This window comes from Hyaena hyaena, unplaced genomic scaffold, assembly GCF_003009895.1.
Source record: "Hyaena hyaena isolate Hyena2069 unplaced genomic scaffold, ASM300989v1 scaffold_204, whole genome shotgun sequence".
NCBI lineage: Eukaryota > Metazoa > Chordata > Mammalia > Carnivora > Hyaenidae > Hyaena > Hyaena hyaena.
Genome location: NW_024080837.1, coordinates 1,772,508 through 1,789,699, shown reverse-complemented (window position 1 = coordinate 1,789,699; position 17,192 = coordinate 1,772,508). Strand labels below are relative to the sequence as shown.

The 17,192-nt window shown below is 36.8% G+C and overlaps 1 protein-coding gene across 1 annotated transcript in view; it reads left to right on the top strand.

Annotated features, from left to right (window-relative positions):
* The first annotated feature begins 2,453 nt into the window (after positions 1 to 2,453).
* The window catches only part of EYA4 (EYA transcriptional coactivator and phosphatase 4), a 52,349-nt gene continuing 37,610 nt past the window's right edge, over positions 2,454 to 17,192 (top strand). Inside the window, exons 1-4 of the mRNA XM_039242044.1 lie at positions 2,454 to 2,571; positions 2,734 to 2,856; positions 4,931 to 5,010; positions 9,227 to 9,410. Coding sequence (XP_039097975.1) covers positions 2,469 to 2,571; positions 2,734 to 2,856; positions 4,931 to 5,010; positions 9,227 to 9,410 — 490 coding nt within the window. The 5' untranslated portion in view covers positions 2,454 to 2,468. The remainder of the gene's footprint in view (positions 2,572 to 2,733; positions 2,857 to 4,930; positions 5,011 to 9,226; positions 9,411 to 17,192) is intronic.

The window sequence follows — 17,192 nt, the reverse complement described above, 5'->3', positions numbered from 1 at the left end:
CATAAAATAGTTAGCAACCTAAACCTATTTGTCACTTTTACAATTCTAAAAGTTTCACTCCAGTATTATTACGAACAACTTAGAAGAGGCATAGTACTTTGAAGTATAACCATGATTGATTAGACTAAACTAATTCCAGCACTGCCTTGTGTACTACTTTAATCTTTTTGAAAAGTGAATGAACAGCAGATGGCCTAATAAAGACACTCTGTGTGCTTGCCCAGTATGGATTGGCTCTGAGGGACCTGCCTGAACACTTCGGAGTCCATGTATTTGTAACACATCTGTCTTAGTCAAGGCAGATGGTTAAAGGAAAGAGAAACTTCCAAACTCCTGAATGTAGTCCAGTTTGTGATGAAACATTAATAGGACCCAACGTTCACCTTTCAGGTCTTCCCAAAAAAGTCCTCTCTCTGATAGTTCACAATATATTTGTAAATATGAGCGCTGCTGCGCTTTGCAATCATATTTCTTAAGAAGTGGTGCATTATCACTCATGCTTTCTGTCCACATTCCAACTACTGCTCGAATATCTCAGACTCTGCATTTTTAACTACTCATCTGATTGGTACAATGAGAAGAAATAGGAAATGATAGGGTTTTACTATTTCAAAGTAAAGGTTGGCACATCATGTTTTTCTTAAAATTTTAGTGTAGTTTTAGTAGCACAAATGTGGTGGAAGACCAATATGTTGCTGTCATATATTTGAAATTTAAAACATAAAGTTTGTAAATTTTAAAAATTGACTTCTATATCATGAGATCTTAAGTACCTGTAATCGAAGATAAGTATTCATACATATTAATACATAAGAGTGTGCTGCTGATTTGAGAAAGAAGAGTGACGGAGGGAAAGGGTTTGTGAAAAGAATTCATTTCATTCTCTTACAACAAACTTGAAGCAGTTCAGTTAGAAGAAAATGGTTAGGCATCTGTTTCTGTTTAGAAAATGAAATTTTTTCTGTTTAGAAAATGTGTGTATTTTGAGAAACATCTCTTTAACATGATAATGTCTTCAAATTGGTTTGTCATTCTAGCGAAACATATTTATGAAGCAACTTTTTCTGCACTGGTTTTTGTGTCTTACAGTAATAACTAGTAGTGGCTACAGCCCCAGATCAGCGCATCAATATTCCCCACAGCTATACCCTTCCAAGTAAGTGGTCAATAGATTCTTTCAGATTTGCTAGAATAATTTTTCAGGGCTATCTTTATTAATCTTTATTCACACAACATAACCTTAGATTGGGTTGAATTATGTCTTTCTACATAAATGTGTTATAGGTAGTTGAATAGATAGAGACTTGGATAGATTAGTTGGCTGGATTAGACATACAGATAAATGTCCTGTACAAATCTAGACATAGAGATATACTCATGTTCGCCCAGACAGTTGCCTAAATCCTGGTTATTTATATACCATGAGGAAGCATCAAGCTCAAACCAGAAAACACTGATTTCTTAATGAAAATGCCAGAAATGCTGAGTAGCTTAAAGAAGGTCTAAAAAGATTACATTTTATTCAAACATTAGCACTTCCTAATTTGTTCTATCATTATATTATTTTCACTGGATTTGAAGTTCTAAAAACATACTTTTGAATAACGTGAGCTATTGTTTTTATAACAAAAGTAGTCAACTTATTGAGGACAACAGTAGAAATTTCAAATTGAACAGTGTTAAATGTATATCTGAATTTGGTTACAATCAGCCAGATACGTTAAGATTTTAGATCTGTGATTCACACACATTTAAATGTTATTTTCTATAGCAGCTACAGCCTCTGCCCTGAAACATAGGTTGGTGTTTGGCTATCCATTTAGGAACATTCTGTAAAATTGTCATGATAAAGGGAATGGCATTCCATTTCTTTTCAGGAAGCAGCCGCCTTCCTTTTTCCTTTCTTCTTCTTCATTTTTTTCTTTTCTTTTTTTTTTTTTTTTTTTTTTTAAGATTTCCAGTTCGTGGTAGAGAGTTCTTGGTAGGGCCTTTGATGACTCTTGTGTCCATTGCATAGCATTAGTTCACCCCTAGTGAGCAGAAGTATACCCATGAGCATGTTAACTGGCCTGGGCTCCACTTTCCTTGTCTGCACATCAATTGGGAGTACTATTTCAGATATAAACAAGACTTACAGACCTGGAAGAGATGTTAGAATATAATATCTTATCCAAATTTCTCATTTTAAAGGTAAGGTATAAGGCTTTAGGGAGTTTAAACTATTGGTCCAAAATCGCTATGAGACTGATTTGTAGCAGAGCCTGGGCTCCTGACATTCAGACTCTCATCCTTTCCTTGTTGTTACAATTGTATTGTGGATAAAGAAGAGGATTACCTCCTGCCTGTTGTAGGGTTTCGCTGAATCTAAGCTGTCTGAATTAATGTGCAGTCTTTGTTGCCACAGTAATGCTATTTTTCTGATATTTAGGCCCTATCCACACATTCTTTCTACACCAGCAGCTCAAACAATGTCTGCCTATGCAGGCCAGACTCAGTATTCGGGGATGCAGCAGCCAGCCGTCTACACAGCCTACTCACAGACAGGACAACCCTACAGCCTGCCCACTTACGGTATTTCACATCTTCTCTCTTTTCCTTTGGTTATGAGCGGGCAATCCTGTGGCTGGTGGTTATGTGTTCTAATATAAGCTACGAAGCGGAAGTACGGTCATTTTACTAACTGAACGGTTTGCACATACATTTTCCAAACAGATCTGGGCGTGATGTTGCCAGGCATCAAGACAGAGAGTGGACTTTCACAGACTCAGTCCCCGTTACAGAGTGGGTGCCTCAGTTACAGCCCGGGGTTTTCTACCCCCCAGCCAGGCCAGACGCCTTATTCTTACCAGATGCCAGGTAAGTAGCCACACAAGAAATGTATCATATGGGGATGAATTCTTTGAACAAGACTCCTTGGCTTCAGACCAGGAATATGCATCCATGAAAATGTTTTTAATTGGCACTGCTATTCACATCAGGAAAGACAAATAACAAGGACGAAACGTGATAAAAATAATTGAATATACATCAAGAAACAGGCCCCATAACAAATTTAAATACTTTAGCTTAAGTTGCATAAAACTAGGTCCAAGCAAAGTAGCCTCCAAGCTAAGCCAATCACGCATTTGGCATCTCCTTAAGCGAGATTCAGGGATTCATAACAGTACTCTTTATGTACATAATGCCGTTTTGATTGTATTTAAAACTGAGTTAGCATTTCCTAAGTCCTATTTATCATTGAATGATTGTGGATTTTCTGTTCCTTCCTAAAATACGTTTTTATTAATACTGTATTTCTTAATAGGAATATTTATATAATTTGCACCTCCCCATGAAAAAAATCCTCTGTAAACAAGTATTTAATTTTGCTTTGATGTATGATCAATACATAGTAGTTGCAGAAAGAATTTTAGTGACTTAGTAAAACATTAAAAGCTCGGTTCTGTCATTTTGTCCATACTATTAGACATAAATTTGGGGCTACATGAACATATTTCAATCAACTACTATTGAAGTTTCAGTTCATTGGCTAAAATGAAGTAATTACTTAGACCTTCCTGGCAGGTCTCTTTTTACCTAGAATATAGTAGAAATATGTTACGTACAATCTAAAGCCAGAGTGAACCACATAGCTTCAGTCAGCAGTATTAAAGTGACAACAAGTACATTCTCATTTATTCCCCAAAATACTTTATATTGAATATTCTGGGCCAGGTCAGTTTGTGTTAAATACATAATATTATTGCAATTCAAAACAGCTGATAAACCAAATAATCAAAGGTGCCTTGGTGGTTCATTTGTTTAAGGGTCCAACTCTTGATTTTGGCTCAGGTCATGATCTTAATAGTTCGTGAGATTGAGCCCTGCATTGGGCTCTGCACTGACAATGCAGAGCCTGCTTGGGAGCCTGCTTGAGATTCATTCTCTCTCCCCCCAGCCCTCTCTCTCTCCTTTCTCTCCCTCACTCCCTCTCAAAATAAATAATAAACATTAAAAATAACTTAAAAGAGCACGTAATCAGTTGTGTCAATTGTCTTTAATTTTGCTTCTTCCCAGGTACATTCCATAGAACATGTATTTTTTTAAATGTGTATTTCTGGGAAAAGAGTGTGTGAGAGCAGGTACGGGCAGAGAAAGAGGAAGACAGAGGATTTGAAATGGGCTCTGCGTGGATAGCAGAGAGCTCGATGCGGGGCTCAAATTCAAGAACCATGAGATCATGACCCAAGCCAAAGTCAGAGGCTTAACCGACTGAGCCACCCAGTCACCCCTCCTAGAACATATTTTTTAAAAAATAATCTTTAAATTGATACTACATTTGTTTTGGCCTAATTTTTAAAAGATAATTAAACTTCTTACCTTGTAGTAAAATTTTAGAAGGCTCTCAAATGTTAGGCGATTGCAGTATGAAAGCTCTCCCTTGAGTCTGAGCCCTAGTTCACATCTTTCTTGGTCATAGGAAGAAAAAAAGACAGGTTGTACAAGCATCAATTCTGAGTGGGTTCTGTGTTTGTTTCCTAAGCTAACCCATCCAGATGTTTAACTCAAATGGTTTTTTGTGCATGTGCAGTTGGTATGACCATTTGAAAGTTCCAGTAATTTCCTAGAACTACTCTGCATAATATTTTATTCTCTGAGAACCTCTGCTCTTCTAGACATTTAACCTTTAAAGGTTAGTTGCTCTCCTTAAGACTGTTCTCACAAGCTCCTGTTCAGGCCAGCAGACACCCATACCAAGGACTTTAACTGTTGTCACAAGAGGGATAGAACTAACCACATTTTTCCTTATAAATCTCTCAACTTCAAATTTCACATTTCATTGTCTTAACCAACCTTAAAATGTATTTCTCTCATTGGATTCTGTAAAGTGAAATGTTTTTGTTATTTTGCAAAGAAATACTTTGTAAATGCAATTTGTTCTTATTTCTAGGTTCTAGTTTTGCCCCATCATCTACTATTTATGCAAATAATTCAGTTTCCAATTCAACGAATTTTAGCAGTTCACAACAGGTATTGTAGCTTTTTTGTATTTCGGCTTTTTATATCTGTTTCAGATTTTTGAAGAAGAGCTTTAGGTTGTCATATAAGTGCGTGTTCTCCTAGAAAAAGTTGTCTTTGTTTAAAGTTAAGGTGGCATTCAAAGTAGTAAAAATTAGGTATCTAGAATTCTTGGGATCTATATTAATCTGGGTATTTTAGGTTTTCTGGTTGCTAAAAGTTTGCCCTATAAACCTTTAAGTAGTGATTATTTTAATCATTTGATGTAGAATTGCAAAACGTATTGCATATTTTCCTATTATCTTAATCTGTTCTAAACATTAGGTTTTTTTTTGATAAGTTATTGTCAAAATTAATTAAGAGGTTGAATTACAGCCAATAATTAGGTTGTGACATTTTTAATCCAATATCTTTGTTACTAAACAAAATGCCTCTTGGATTTTTTTTCTTTTAGTTCTATGATTCATTTTAATAAATGTTTGATTCCTACTTTCCTGACAGCTATTTTTTTGCTTTTGTCACTGTGCTTGCCTCTAGCAGTCCTTAGTCCCCCTCCTAATTATGTTTTCTTAGTATTTTGTGAGTTTTGAAATCTAGTTAGAATTATGTGTGGAACAAGAGTGAATGTTTCTAAGGAGTGAATATAATGACACTTGAGAATCTTTTGTCCTTATTCCTTAGTTCTCTGTCATGCTCAGAGTAGTTGAGATACAAGGGTAGTTGAATTCCTTTGTAGGCAATACACTATTTTACTTTAATGTAATTGTTGGGCTTTTATATATTCTAAAATCTAATTTATTGCACAAGTGGGCTCTTTGGATTTACTGAAAGAATTATATTAATTGCCTTCTATTAATTTTATTAATGTAACAAAAATCAAAACAGAAATCATGATTATTAAATAGTAAGGAAAAATAATATTGTTGATAGAATTAAATTGTGTAATTTGGCATTAGTTAGAAAAGTGGTTTCTTCTGGTACAGCCCCTCTGGAAAACAGTGTGGAGGTTCCTCAGGAAACTAACAATAGAACTCCCTTATGACCCAGCAATAGCACTGCTAGGAATTTACCCAAGGGATACAGAAATGCTGAGGCATAGGAGCACATGTACCCCAATGTTCATAGCAGCACTCTCCACAATAGCTAAAACATGGAAAGAGCCTAAGTGTCCATCAACAGATGAATGGATCAAGAAGATGTGGTTTATCTATACCATGGAATACTACATGGCAATGAGAAACAATGAAATCTGGCCATGTGTAGCAACATGGATGGACCTTGAGGGTGTTATGCTGAGCGAAATAAGTCAGGCAGAGAAGGACAAATACCATATGTTTGCACATATAGGATTAGGAGGAACTTGACAGAGGACCAAGGGGGAGAAGAAGGGCGGAAATGGTGGGGGAAAGGGAGAGAGGCAGAGACTCTTGAATGCTGACAAAAACTGAGGACTGATGGATGTGGGGGGGAGGGGGGGATGGGCATGGAGGAGGACACTTGTGGGGATGAGCACTGAGTGTTATGTGGAAACTAATTTGACAATAAACTATTTGTAAAAAAAAAAAAAAAAGAAAAGAAAAGTGGTTTCTTAAAACACTAAACATCAAAGCCAGTATGCCTATTTTATATTTAAAAATATTGAGAATCCAGGTAGCTTCATTTTACTTACTTATTGATATAGCAAACATTTATTGAGCACTTACTATACTTTAGACTTTTGACTAGGCATTGAAGACTTTATTGAAAAACAGTGTCGTTGTTCTCTGCTGTCTAGAAGGAAGCAATTCTCAAGAAACATATATGAAAATAATATGAACAGAGAGGGTAGAATATAATGAATATGATAATAAAAATATATGCTAGGCAGAATGGTAGCATAAAAGAAAGACTACTCTGTTCTACTTGGGAGGATTTAAAAAAAGATCAATAAAGGAGAAAAAAGATTTATGTTATAAAACAGATCCAGTAGTATCTGAAAAAAATTAAATACAGCGGCTCCAATATAACATAATCTGTGTTTTGGACCATGGTTTGAATACTCGTCTATTATTTTAGCTAATACTTCCTGAGTAGTTATTAGGTATTAGGAACAGGTCTATATGCTGGGGACATGTCAGTGGGGACAGGAGTGGTTCCTGCCTCCTGGAGCTTCTTAATTACTAAGAGAAGCAAACAGTAAACACATAAGTAAATATAGAATTGGAAAGCAGAAAAAGACAGAACAGGGTCCTGTTAAAAATATTAATAGAAATCTAATACTGAGTAGGTATGATTTTGCGGAAGGCTTATCTAGAAGTATCTTTCAGGCCAGCACTTCTGAGTTTGGTGAAGAAGGAGGGCCAGGGTGTTTGGGGCATAGGAAGTAGTAGGTTTCAAACCCCTGAGAGGTGAAAACTTTGTTGTGCCAGTGAATTCAGAGAAGGATAGGGTTTAGTGAGTGCATGAGGGCAGATGGGCAAACTACTTGTGAAGACAGGCAGGGCCCTGCATGCGTAGGGCCCTGAAGTTTACAATACGGGATTTCAGTTTTATTTCAAGCCCAATGGGAAGCTATTAAAGGATTTTGAGCAGGATAACAGCATCATACAATTTATGTTTTGAAAAGATTACTCTGGCTTCCAGCACTTTGGAGAAAGCCAAACCTAAAACTGAGACAAATTAAAAAAAATAGTTCATTGGTTCCAACAGGAAGTGACAGTAACTTGGACTAGGGTGACAGTAGTGGAAATGAAGAGAAGGGTACATCTTTGAGATATGTTTGAATACAAAATGATGTTTTAGTCACAAGTAGCTAGTAGTCTGTACCTTTCCTGTGAGTAACTTCATCTTCCTGGAAGGGACATTAGCAGCCTCCGGGAGAGCTTCAGCTCACAGATTTTGAAGTCAGCCTCTCTGGGTTCCAGTTCCAGTTCCAGTTCCAAAACTTGCCAGCTCTCTGACTTTGAGCAGGTCACTTAACCACTCTCTGCCTTCGTCCCCTTCAATGTAAAATGGGGGTAATAATACCACATAGGTGGTTGTGAGGAATAAATGAGTAAATCTACTTAAAGTCTTAGAACAGTGCCTGACAGGAAGTCAGTACTATCTACATGTTTTACTCTGAGAAATTATGTTCTCTAAGTATTGCTGAGAGGTTTTTATCCTTGGTTTACAGGGGGTAACAAGGAACATCGGGTCCTGAAATTAACAGACAAATAGTATTTTAGGTTTTTTTTTTTTTTTGTCATTTTAGGGTTGGACCAGACAACACGGTTGATGGGGGTTAGAGCACTGACCCCTGACACAGTCAAAAATCCACATATAACTTTTGACTCCTTCAAAACTTAACTGAAATTTAGCCCACTGTTGACAGAAAGTCTTACTGATAACATAAATAGTCAATTAACACATAGTTTATGTGTTATATGTATTATATATTGTATTCTTACAACAAATAAAATAGGAAAAAAGAAAATGTTATTAAGAAATCAAGAAAGAAGAGAAAATACATTTGCAGTACTGTATTTTATTTATCAAAAAAAAATCTGTATGTAAGTGGACCTGCACAATTCTAACCTTTGCTATTCTAGGGTCAACTATACTTAATCCTTTCTGATAATACACATATTTGCTTATACACATATTTACTTACATAAGGAATTTCTTTTTTGTTGGAGCGGTGGGGGCGGGAGGGGAACCACATCAGATGTGGATTTTGTTCCCTTAGGAACATATGCCAGGGAATCTTAATCCTGATGAAGGATTTGTCATCACTGAGAACAATTTGGGCAAAAACATGCTAGATACATTAGACACCAATATAACAAAAATCACAGTAATGCAGACTGAGGTCCCTTTGGAAGCTGAGGACAGCCACACCATCTCCTTACCAGTGATATTAAAAGATATGAAAGAGCTAGTGCTTAGAATATGAATTCATTCCATTTCCTGCTCTCCTCTTCCAGTACATAAGACTTTATGATGTACATCCTTGGATAAGTGCTTACAGATAAGGGAAGCAATATGCAGCCTTTAGGCAAATTGAGAATTATGCGCGGGACCTGGTTTACAAAACCAACAGTGTCATTCACAACTGCGTACACTCGCTAGAATCCCCTCAAAACTGTGGACTCTGAAGCAAATGGAGCCAAACACTAATCTTTTCGTTGCCATAGCTATTGCTTTTCTTTGGAGCATGCCAGGAGTAATTTCTCTTTCAAGCACACACACGTCTCAATTGTTATTTCAGGATTATCCATCCTACACAGCCTTTGGCCAAAACCAGTATGCACAGTATTACTCAGCGTCAACGTATGGAGCATATATGACATCGAATAACACAGCTGACGGCACATCGTCCTCGACCTCCACCTATCAGTTGCAGGAATCTCTCCCGGGACTGACTAGTCAACCAGGTACAGATCTTCATCCAGGTGAAATACTTTTTTGTTTTGCTTGGTCTAATAATATGGAGAAAAGGAACACGGTTCAGAAGCAAGGCTGAATGTTCTCATATAGTTATGCTGATGATAAATCTCTAGCAGCACAGCTATATAAGATGAGACTTTTCTTCTGGCATTATAGAAAACCCTGCTTTTAGATGCGCATGGGCTAAGACTCAGATGACTCGTGTGTGTGTGTGTGTGTGTGTGTGTGTGTGTGTGTGTGTGAGAGAGAGAGAGAGAGAGAGAGAGAGAGAGAGAGAGAGAGAGAACATGAACATGGATATATGTATAAAACATGAACATGGATACTAATTCTCATTCTTACCTAAAAGGCCCATGGACCTTTTGCCTAAGTAATTCTTTCTTTAAAGAACTTGACAACATGGAAAAGCTGTAATATTATCTTCTTCAGCTTTAACTGATAATATTTCCTTTATGCTTGAGAGATCGTGCAACTCCTTCATCTTAGTGAGTCACAGTCGCTCTAGCCAGTGAACATTTCCTACATTCCTAGGATTTGTAGGATATTAGTAAGTACTTTAATATCTTTGCCTGATTAGCACTTACTTAAAATCCATTGTATTCTTCGTTGTCTGAAGCTTATCTGCTGTGCTACTGGACTTGAACTTGCTGATGCAGCTGAAGTATTTAAGGTTAAAAGCAAATTTAATAGAGATTCATTGTAATCCTATCCAGAATTCCAGCATGACTTTTTGAAGGAATCATCAAGATGATTCTAAAATTACAAGGAAAGGCAAAGGAAGTAGAGTAGCTGAAATAATTTTGAAAAATAGGATCAAAGTTTAGGGATTGACATTCCCTGATTTCAAGACTTATTATGAAGTACAGTTATCAGAAAAGTGGTAGCAGCAAAAAGGTAGATACACAGAACAGTGGAATAGACTAGAGATTCTAGAAATGGACCCATATACACACACTAGAAAATGGATTTTTGACAAAAGTGCAAAAGGTAATTGGAAAATAAAGGGTTTTGTTTGTTTTTCAAAAAATGGTGTTGGAACAATTGGACATCCATATGCAAAAATAACAACAACAATGACAGCAAGAACAAAAAGCAAACCTCAAAACAGAATCATGACTCGTAACTCCTGCCATATATAATACATATAAAAACTAAAAATATAGGAACACCTGGGTGGCTCAGTGGTTTAAGGGTCTGACTCTTGATTTTGGCTCAGGTCATGATCTCATGGTTCATAAGATTGAGCCCTGCGTGCAGCTCTGTGCTGAGAGTGTGGAGCCTCCGTAGGTTTCTCTCTTTCCCCCTCTCTCTCTGCTCCATCCCTGCTCACACAGTCTCTTTCAAAATAAACAAACATTAAAAAAAGCCCAAAACAGTAAACCTTCTGTAAGAAAACATGGAGGAAATTTTTGTGTCTTTGGGTTGCATAAAGATTTTTTTTAATGTTTTATTTATTTCCAAGAGAGAGAGAGAGACAGCGTGAGCAGGGGAGGGTAAGAGAGAAGGAGACACAGGATCTGAAACAGGCTCCAGGCTCTGAGCTAGCTGTCATCCAGAGCCCAACGCGGGGCTCGAACCCACGAACTGTGAGATCATGACCTGAGCTGAAGTCGGACACTTAACCGACTGAGCCACCCAGGCGCCCCCGGGTTGCATAAAGATTTTATATGTACAACATTAAAAACACAATCTCTAAAAGAAAAGAAACTAGCCTTCATAAAATCAAGAACTTCTGTTCTTTGAAAGACACTGTACGAGAAGAAAAAGACAAGCCACAGATTTGGAGAAAGTACTTGTAAAATACATTTGATAATGGACTTATATCCAGAATATATAAAGAGCTATGAAGATTCAATAAGGAACATAAAGTTAAAAACTTTAAAAACACCATTAGTATGTTCAAGTTTTTTGGGTTTTTTTTCCTGATTTCAGTTATTTGCAAGATTCAAGCTCACCTCTGTTTCTTTTTCACCCAGTGTTGGAAGGGCAAGAAAACAGGGAAACAGGAGCACAACACTATAAATTCTTTCAAATTGGACCAGTGATTTCAAGAAGACTTAAGGCCATATAACAATTATTTATTGAGTGCCTATTAGGTACCAGTTACCGCTGATGTTTCAGTAGTGAACGAGCTCTCTGCATTCCTTTAGTTTCCATTTGACAAACAACAAATATCAAGCAAATAATTAAAATTGTGTGAGTGTCAAAAAAGGTAATATTAACAAGAAAACTGAACAAAAAGAAATGAGAATAAAGCTGATACTTTAAGGAATAGCCAATATATGCTTATATCATGGATTGATGAAATGGTGACCTCCTTTCTTTTTGGTTCCCTGTTCAAAATGGTGTCTCTAACTGTGGATTTAAGGAAAAATGATCTAATATGTCTACCAAATTTTGTCTTTAGTGCCCCTATATTTCAGGTTTTTTTCTCCTTATCTTTGCTTTAGATCCTCCCTCCTTTGACCATACAGACCCTTTGAATTTCTGGTCCATGTCCCCTTAAGGCTCCTGTTTAGGCTTTTCATCTAGCTTCAGCCTCTCTGAGCAGTTATATCCTGTGCAGGGCCAGGACTAAGGTAAAGCCAGGAAACTCCATGATACAAAATTGAAGGAGTCATTCATTCTCAAAGCCCTTAAATTTTATGCCTCAGTGCCTCACTCGCTTGAACCTCATTTCAGCCCAAATCCCATGTTCTAAATCCATCCCAATCCTCTTTGAGTCAGTACTTGCATTTCATCAAGAATATGACCTTAATTTAAAGAATGAGTGATTTCAGGTTACTTGCTTCACAGACAGAGGAGATACTTGAGATAAGAAGGTATCTTATCCCAGTGGGAAAGAGTCTTCTCAATAGTAAGTGCATGGGGAGAACGGGGTAGGGTGACTATTCAAAAACAAAATCAAGAAGTAATTGATCAAGATACTGGAGACTGAATGGTAGACAGGACTGCACAGACTGTGTTACTGCAATAGAACTACCCTGAGTGGAAATCCTATGGTAATCACTGGTTAACACTGAGTAAAAGTTTGACTTAGCTTAGATATCAGTATCATCACAAGAGTTTTCTCTGCAAAATAGACACAGATGGATACTCTCCATTAACTAAAAAATAATAAACATTCAGAATAGCTATTTTGTTTATACTTAAAATACTAAATTTTAAGTATCCACATGCTTGTGGATATTCTCAATGTGTGACTTTGGTAGGACGCATCCACATGTAACGTTCTCATATCTGCTGTCAGGGTGCAGTTTCTCCAGCTTTCCATTGATGCCGACAAATATCGTTTGATGTAATTTTCAGATCTGATCAGACTTTCTGTTGAATTTAAAGAAGAAATCATTTTTACCTAAACTATATTCTTCTCTTAACCAAAATTGTAACAATACACGTGTCTGGATTTTTAGGGGAGTCTGGGACCCCAGACCTTCAGACGAGGTAGTTGTAAGTTTGATTTTGCCTTTTCACATCTGGCAGGCAGCCAAAAAGCAGACAAGTTGATAACTATGGGATTCGTTATTGGTGAAATTTGAGGTACTTAGTGCAAGGGTATGAAAAGTATTTCCCATTAACTAGTGCTGCATTTTGGACTTAAAACAGAGCGCTAACAATTACATCCACAATTTTTCATAAATCATGTACTGTTGACCTCTCTCATTTCTAAAATAGAAACAGACTTTATATTCTGTAAAAGACAGCTGGTTGTTGTGGTTTAGAGATAAATAAATGGAATTAGGTTGGATCTAAATATCTAAAACTTGCAATGTGCAGTTATTCATTTCTGTACCAATTAAAGAATAATTATTCATCATATATAGCAATGGCCCAAGAAAAACCCCAGGGCAGTTGGTCACGACTGATGTTTTTTGGAAACTGCAGATAGCGTTCAGTTATTGACTTTACCTTATTAGGCAGTTTGACAGTGTATTTAAAGAAACTTTACCATGCTGATTAAGAACAGGTATTTTAGTTTATGACCTTTATAAAGATCTCCTTTTGCCTTTAACAAAGAATATCTCATGTATATTTTTTGATTTGCATTCAGAATATTTGATAACTGATAAGCACATTAAGATTAGAGATTTCTCTAGGCCTTCTTTTTCAATATTTTAAACATCTATAAAATTAAATATAATTTGTAATAGCATCTTCCTTTACTCTGAGACCTTGGCAAACATTGCAATACATTAGCTAATTAAACTTTACCAGTGCTTCAGAGAAGTAAAAGATACAGTAAGATCACTTCACTCTTTGAAAAGAAGCCAGTTTCTTAGGCAGAACTCAGTAGAATTTCCATAGCTTCATGGCATTTCACACAAGGACAGGAAGGAGAGCAAAGTGCTCATTTATTAAATTGAAACTAACAAGAGGATTTAGATAAAAAGGACTGACCACATTTAACTTCTCTGTGAATTTGCCTTTTCCCTTCCTGCAGCATTAATGTACCCCAATGCAATTAAATTACCTGAGTAAAATTTGGCAGACACTGGAATTAGCAGCTTTCTCTTAAAAAAAAAAAGTGTCAACAAATGTTTAATGACTGGTGGAGCTCAAGTTCTTGGTTTGACCCTTTATCAGAAGAAAGGATAGCACCTTCAAAAGATACAGAGGCCAGTACAGTTCCACCCAGGTGATTCTCTGTAGGAGCCCTGATACCACACGCACACTCTGAAAGACCTGCTCTTTCACTGTGAAGATCTCTGAAAGAACTCACTGGCCCTCTCTCTCCCAGAAATTGTATAAAGTCTATATATTCTTTTGATGGATAGAAACAGATAAGTTTGACCTCTTTGTAACCTGGAGGATCTGTTGCTGTTTGAGGGAGAAAGGGTAGCCTAGTGGTTAAAGCAGGAATCCTGAAATTATACCAGCATTCCATATACAAGCGATTTCATCTTGGTAGGTTAATTTAAAATCTCACATGGCACTATGGAGGTGGTGTTTAAGAGGATCAAACACAGCACAGGGATCCAAGAAGATAAGGTCTGTCTATTGCATCTGTCACTTGAGTGGTTTTCCCATTGTTAAAAGAGAGTAATGAAGGACCACATTCACTGGCTCAAAGTGAGATTTAAGTAAAAAATATATATACATATATACACACATATACGTGTATAAATGTATACACACATACGTAAAGAATACACACACACACATATATATGTGTGTATAAAGAATGTTTCACAATAAAGATGCCTAAGAAATCAATAAGAAAAAGATGTCCCAATTTTTTAAATAGACAAAAGATTTAAAGTTTCCTTATAATAAAGAAACTCCCAAATGGGAAAAAAAAAAACATACAAATAAAGTGTTTTTGCATCATTATTCATCAAGAAGATGCTAATTGGAACTACAGTGAGATACGAACACACCCCCATAATAGCTAATATAAAAAAGACTAGCAATACCAAGTATTGGCAAGGATGTGGAGCAACTGGAAATCTCATTGCTAGTCAGAGAGTGAATTCATATAACCACACTGGTAAAAAGGTGGTCGGTGTCTACTAAAGATGAATGCATGTCTTCCCCCTGACCCAGAAGTCCCACTTCTGAGAATATGCCCTAGGGGAATGGAGGCTTATGTCCACAAGACATGAACAAAAATGTTTATGGCAGCCTTATTTGTAATCGCCTAAAACTTCAAAGACCCTAATGTTGATTAACAAAATAAATAACTAAAGCACAGTATACATACATAATGAAGTTCTAGCCACATGAAGGAAAAAGCAAACAACTGCTCCAGGTTACAGAATGGAAGAATCTGACAGACATAATGAGCAGTGAGTAGAGCCAAACACACATTTCAATAAACTTTTTAAGAAAGAAGGCAGTCCATGGCACATACTAAATGTTTCATAAATGTGGAGCTACCCTTCATAGTTTTCCTCAAAGGATACACTTTCACTTTCATCAAAACACTCTGTCCATATTTTGTCCAAATTCTTTAAAAAATTTTTTTAAATGTTTTATTTATTTCTGAGAGAGAGAGAGAGACAGCATGAGCAGGGGAGGGTCAGAGAGTGAGGGAGACAGAATCCAAAGCAGGCTCCAGGCTCTGGGAGCTAGCTGTCAGCACAGAGCCCAATGCAGGGCTCGAACATACAAACTGTGAGATCATGACCTGAGCCCAAGTTAGATGCTTAACTGACTGAGCCACCCAGGTGCCCCATATTTTGTCCAAATTCTTAGAACCCTTGAAAGGGCTCATACTTGTATTGAAACCTGGACACTTCCTATGAGCAGTCTTTTCCTTTCTTCTTCCTCCTGCTCCTTAACAGCTGGCTCCTCATTCATTTAATAGCTGACTTGTTCCTGCCAGACTCCGTTATGGATCCAGTAGACAATCGGCCACCCATAACTGAGCACAATGGCATTGGAATTTTGAAAGTTTCCGACCTTTCAGCTCTTGCATTTTTCTAAGAACAGAGCTGCCCCATGATAGTTAACAGCTGAAAATTGATCTGTAATGAGAAAGTCAAGTTTTTATAGTGTGTGATCCAAAAAAATGTTATAGGCTTACTTAATAAATGAGGCTTAATTTGAATCAGCACTTTATCCAAACAAGAACACTTGACTTGCAGGGCAGAGTAACCTTAGGAAAATTCTAGTTAGAAAAAAAAATAACTAAGCATAGACAAATCATTTTGGGGTGATTTTTTTAAGTTGCCATGTGTTTAAATACCTAAAGCCTCATTTAATACCTGTGCAAATAAGCTCAAACGATTTACTCCAAGGTAGGGTGATATCCAACCAAAAAACTAAAGAACTTTGTATTATACTGTCTACTCTCAACAGTCAATAGCAGAGACCCATGATATGAAATATGCTAACAGTGTTTTAAGAACAAATAATATTTGTAGCCCAGACATGCTTTTTTATGCTGTCCTGACATGCACAATGTTTTCCAAAGAAAATGTTATAACCATTAAAAATAATTAGAGGTCGGCTATGTAAAAATGACTCTGTTTAGAACATTTCAGAAAAAAATACTACCTAAATGTCCATCCAGTTTGTTCAGATTTGTTTAAATTAGCAACTGGTTGGCTGTCCTCATAATTCTTTTTATTTAATTTTATGATGAAGCATAATTTTTATAATTACTTTATATTTAAAAATTATACCATTTAAATTTAATGTAGTTTGTCATGAGACCATCCTAGAATTGTTTGCTTTATGCATGTGATTTAAAGAAAACTAAATACAAATTATTTTCACCACCATAATTTAGAAGGTAGTGGTAGTTTCCCATGCTTTATATACAAAGAAACTGAGACTCAGAGATTGAGTGAAATGCTCCAAGTCATACAGTAAGTCTGACTCTTGTGACTTGTGAAGTTTTATGGTATGTCACTGTTGCCTCAGTCTACCTTAACCCCCTCCCATAGATTTGCCATTGCTCAGTGCTCCTTCCTCATAAGACACATCATCTTCAACTTTAGACATGTCTGTCTTTCAGGTCCCTGCGGGACATGCAGAAGTAAGTCAGGTACAAAGTCTGAAACTGTTGTAGGATGTGGCCTCATTGAATATATATATTTTTGTATGGGTCATCACAGAGAGGGGGATTAACCTATGAAAGGGTTAAATCACCCAGATGATGTAGAATGAGGAAGACAGTGTCCAGTGTTGGGAACTCTTAAATACCAGCATACAAGGAATGGAAGGAGGAAAAGAATTCCCTGTCTCCTAGACAGAGAAGGATTGGTTAGAGAGCTTCCAGAACTAGGAGACTGCAAGGTATCAGCTGCCAAATAATGGTACTACAGAGGTGGTGTATAAGA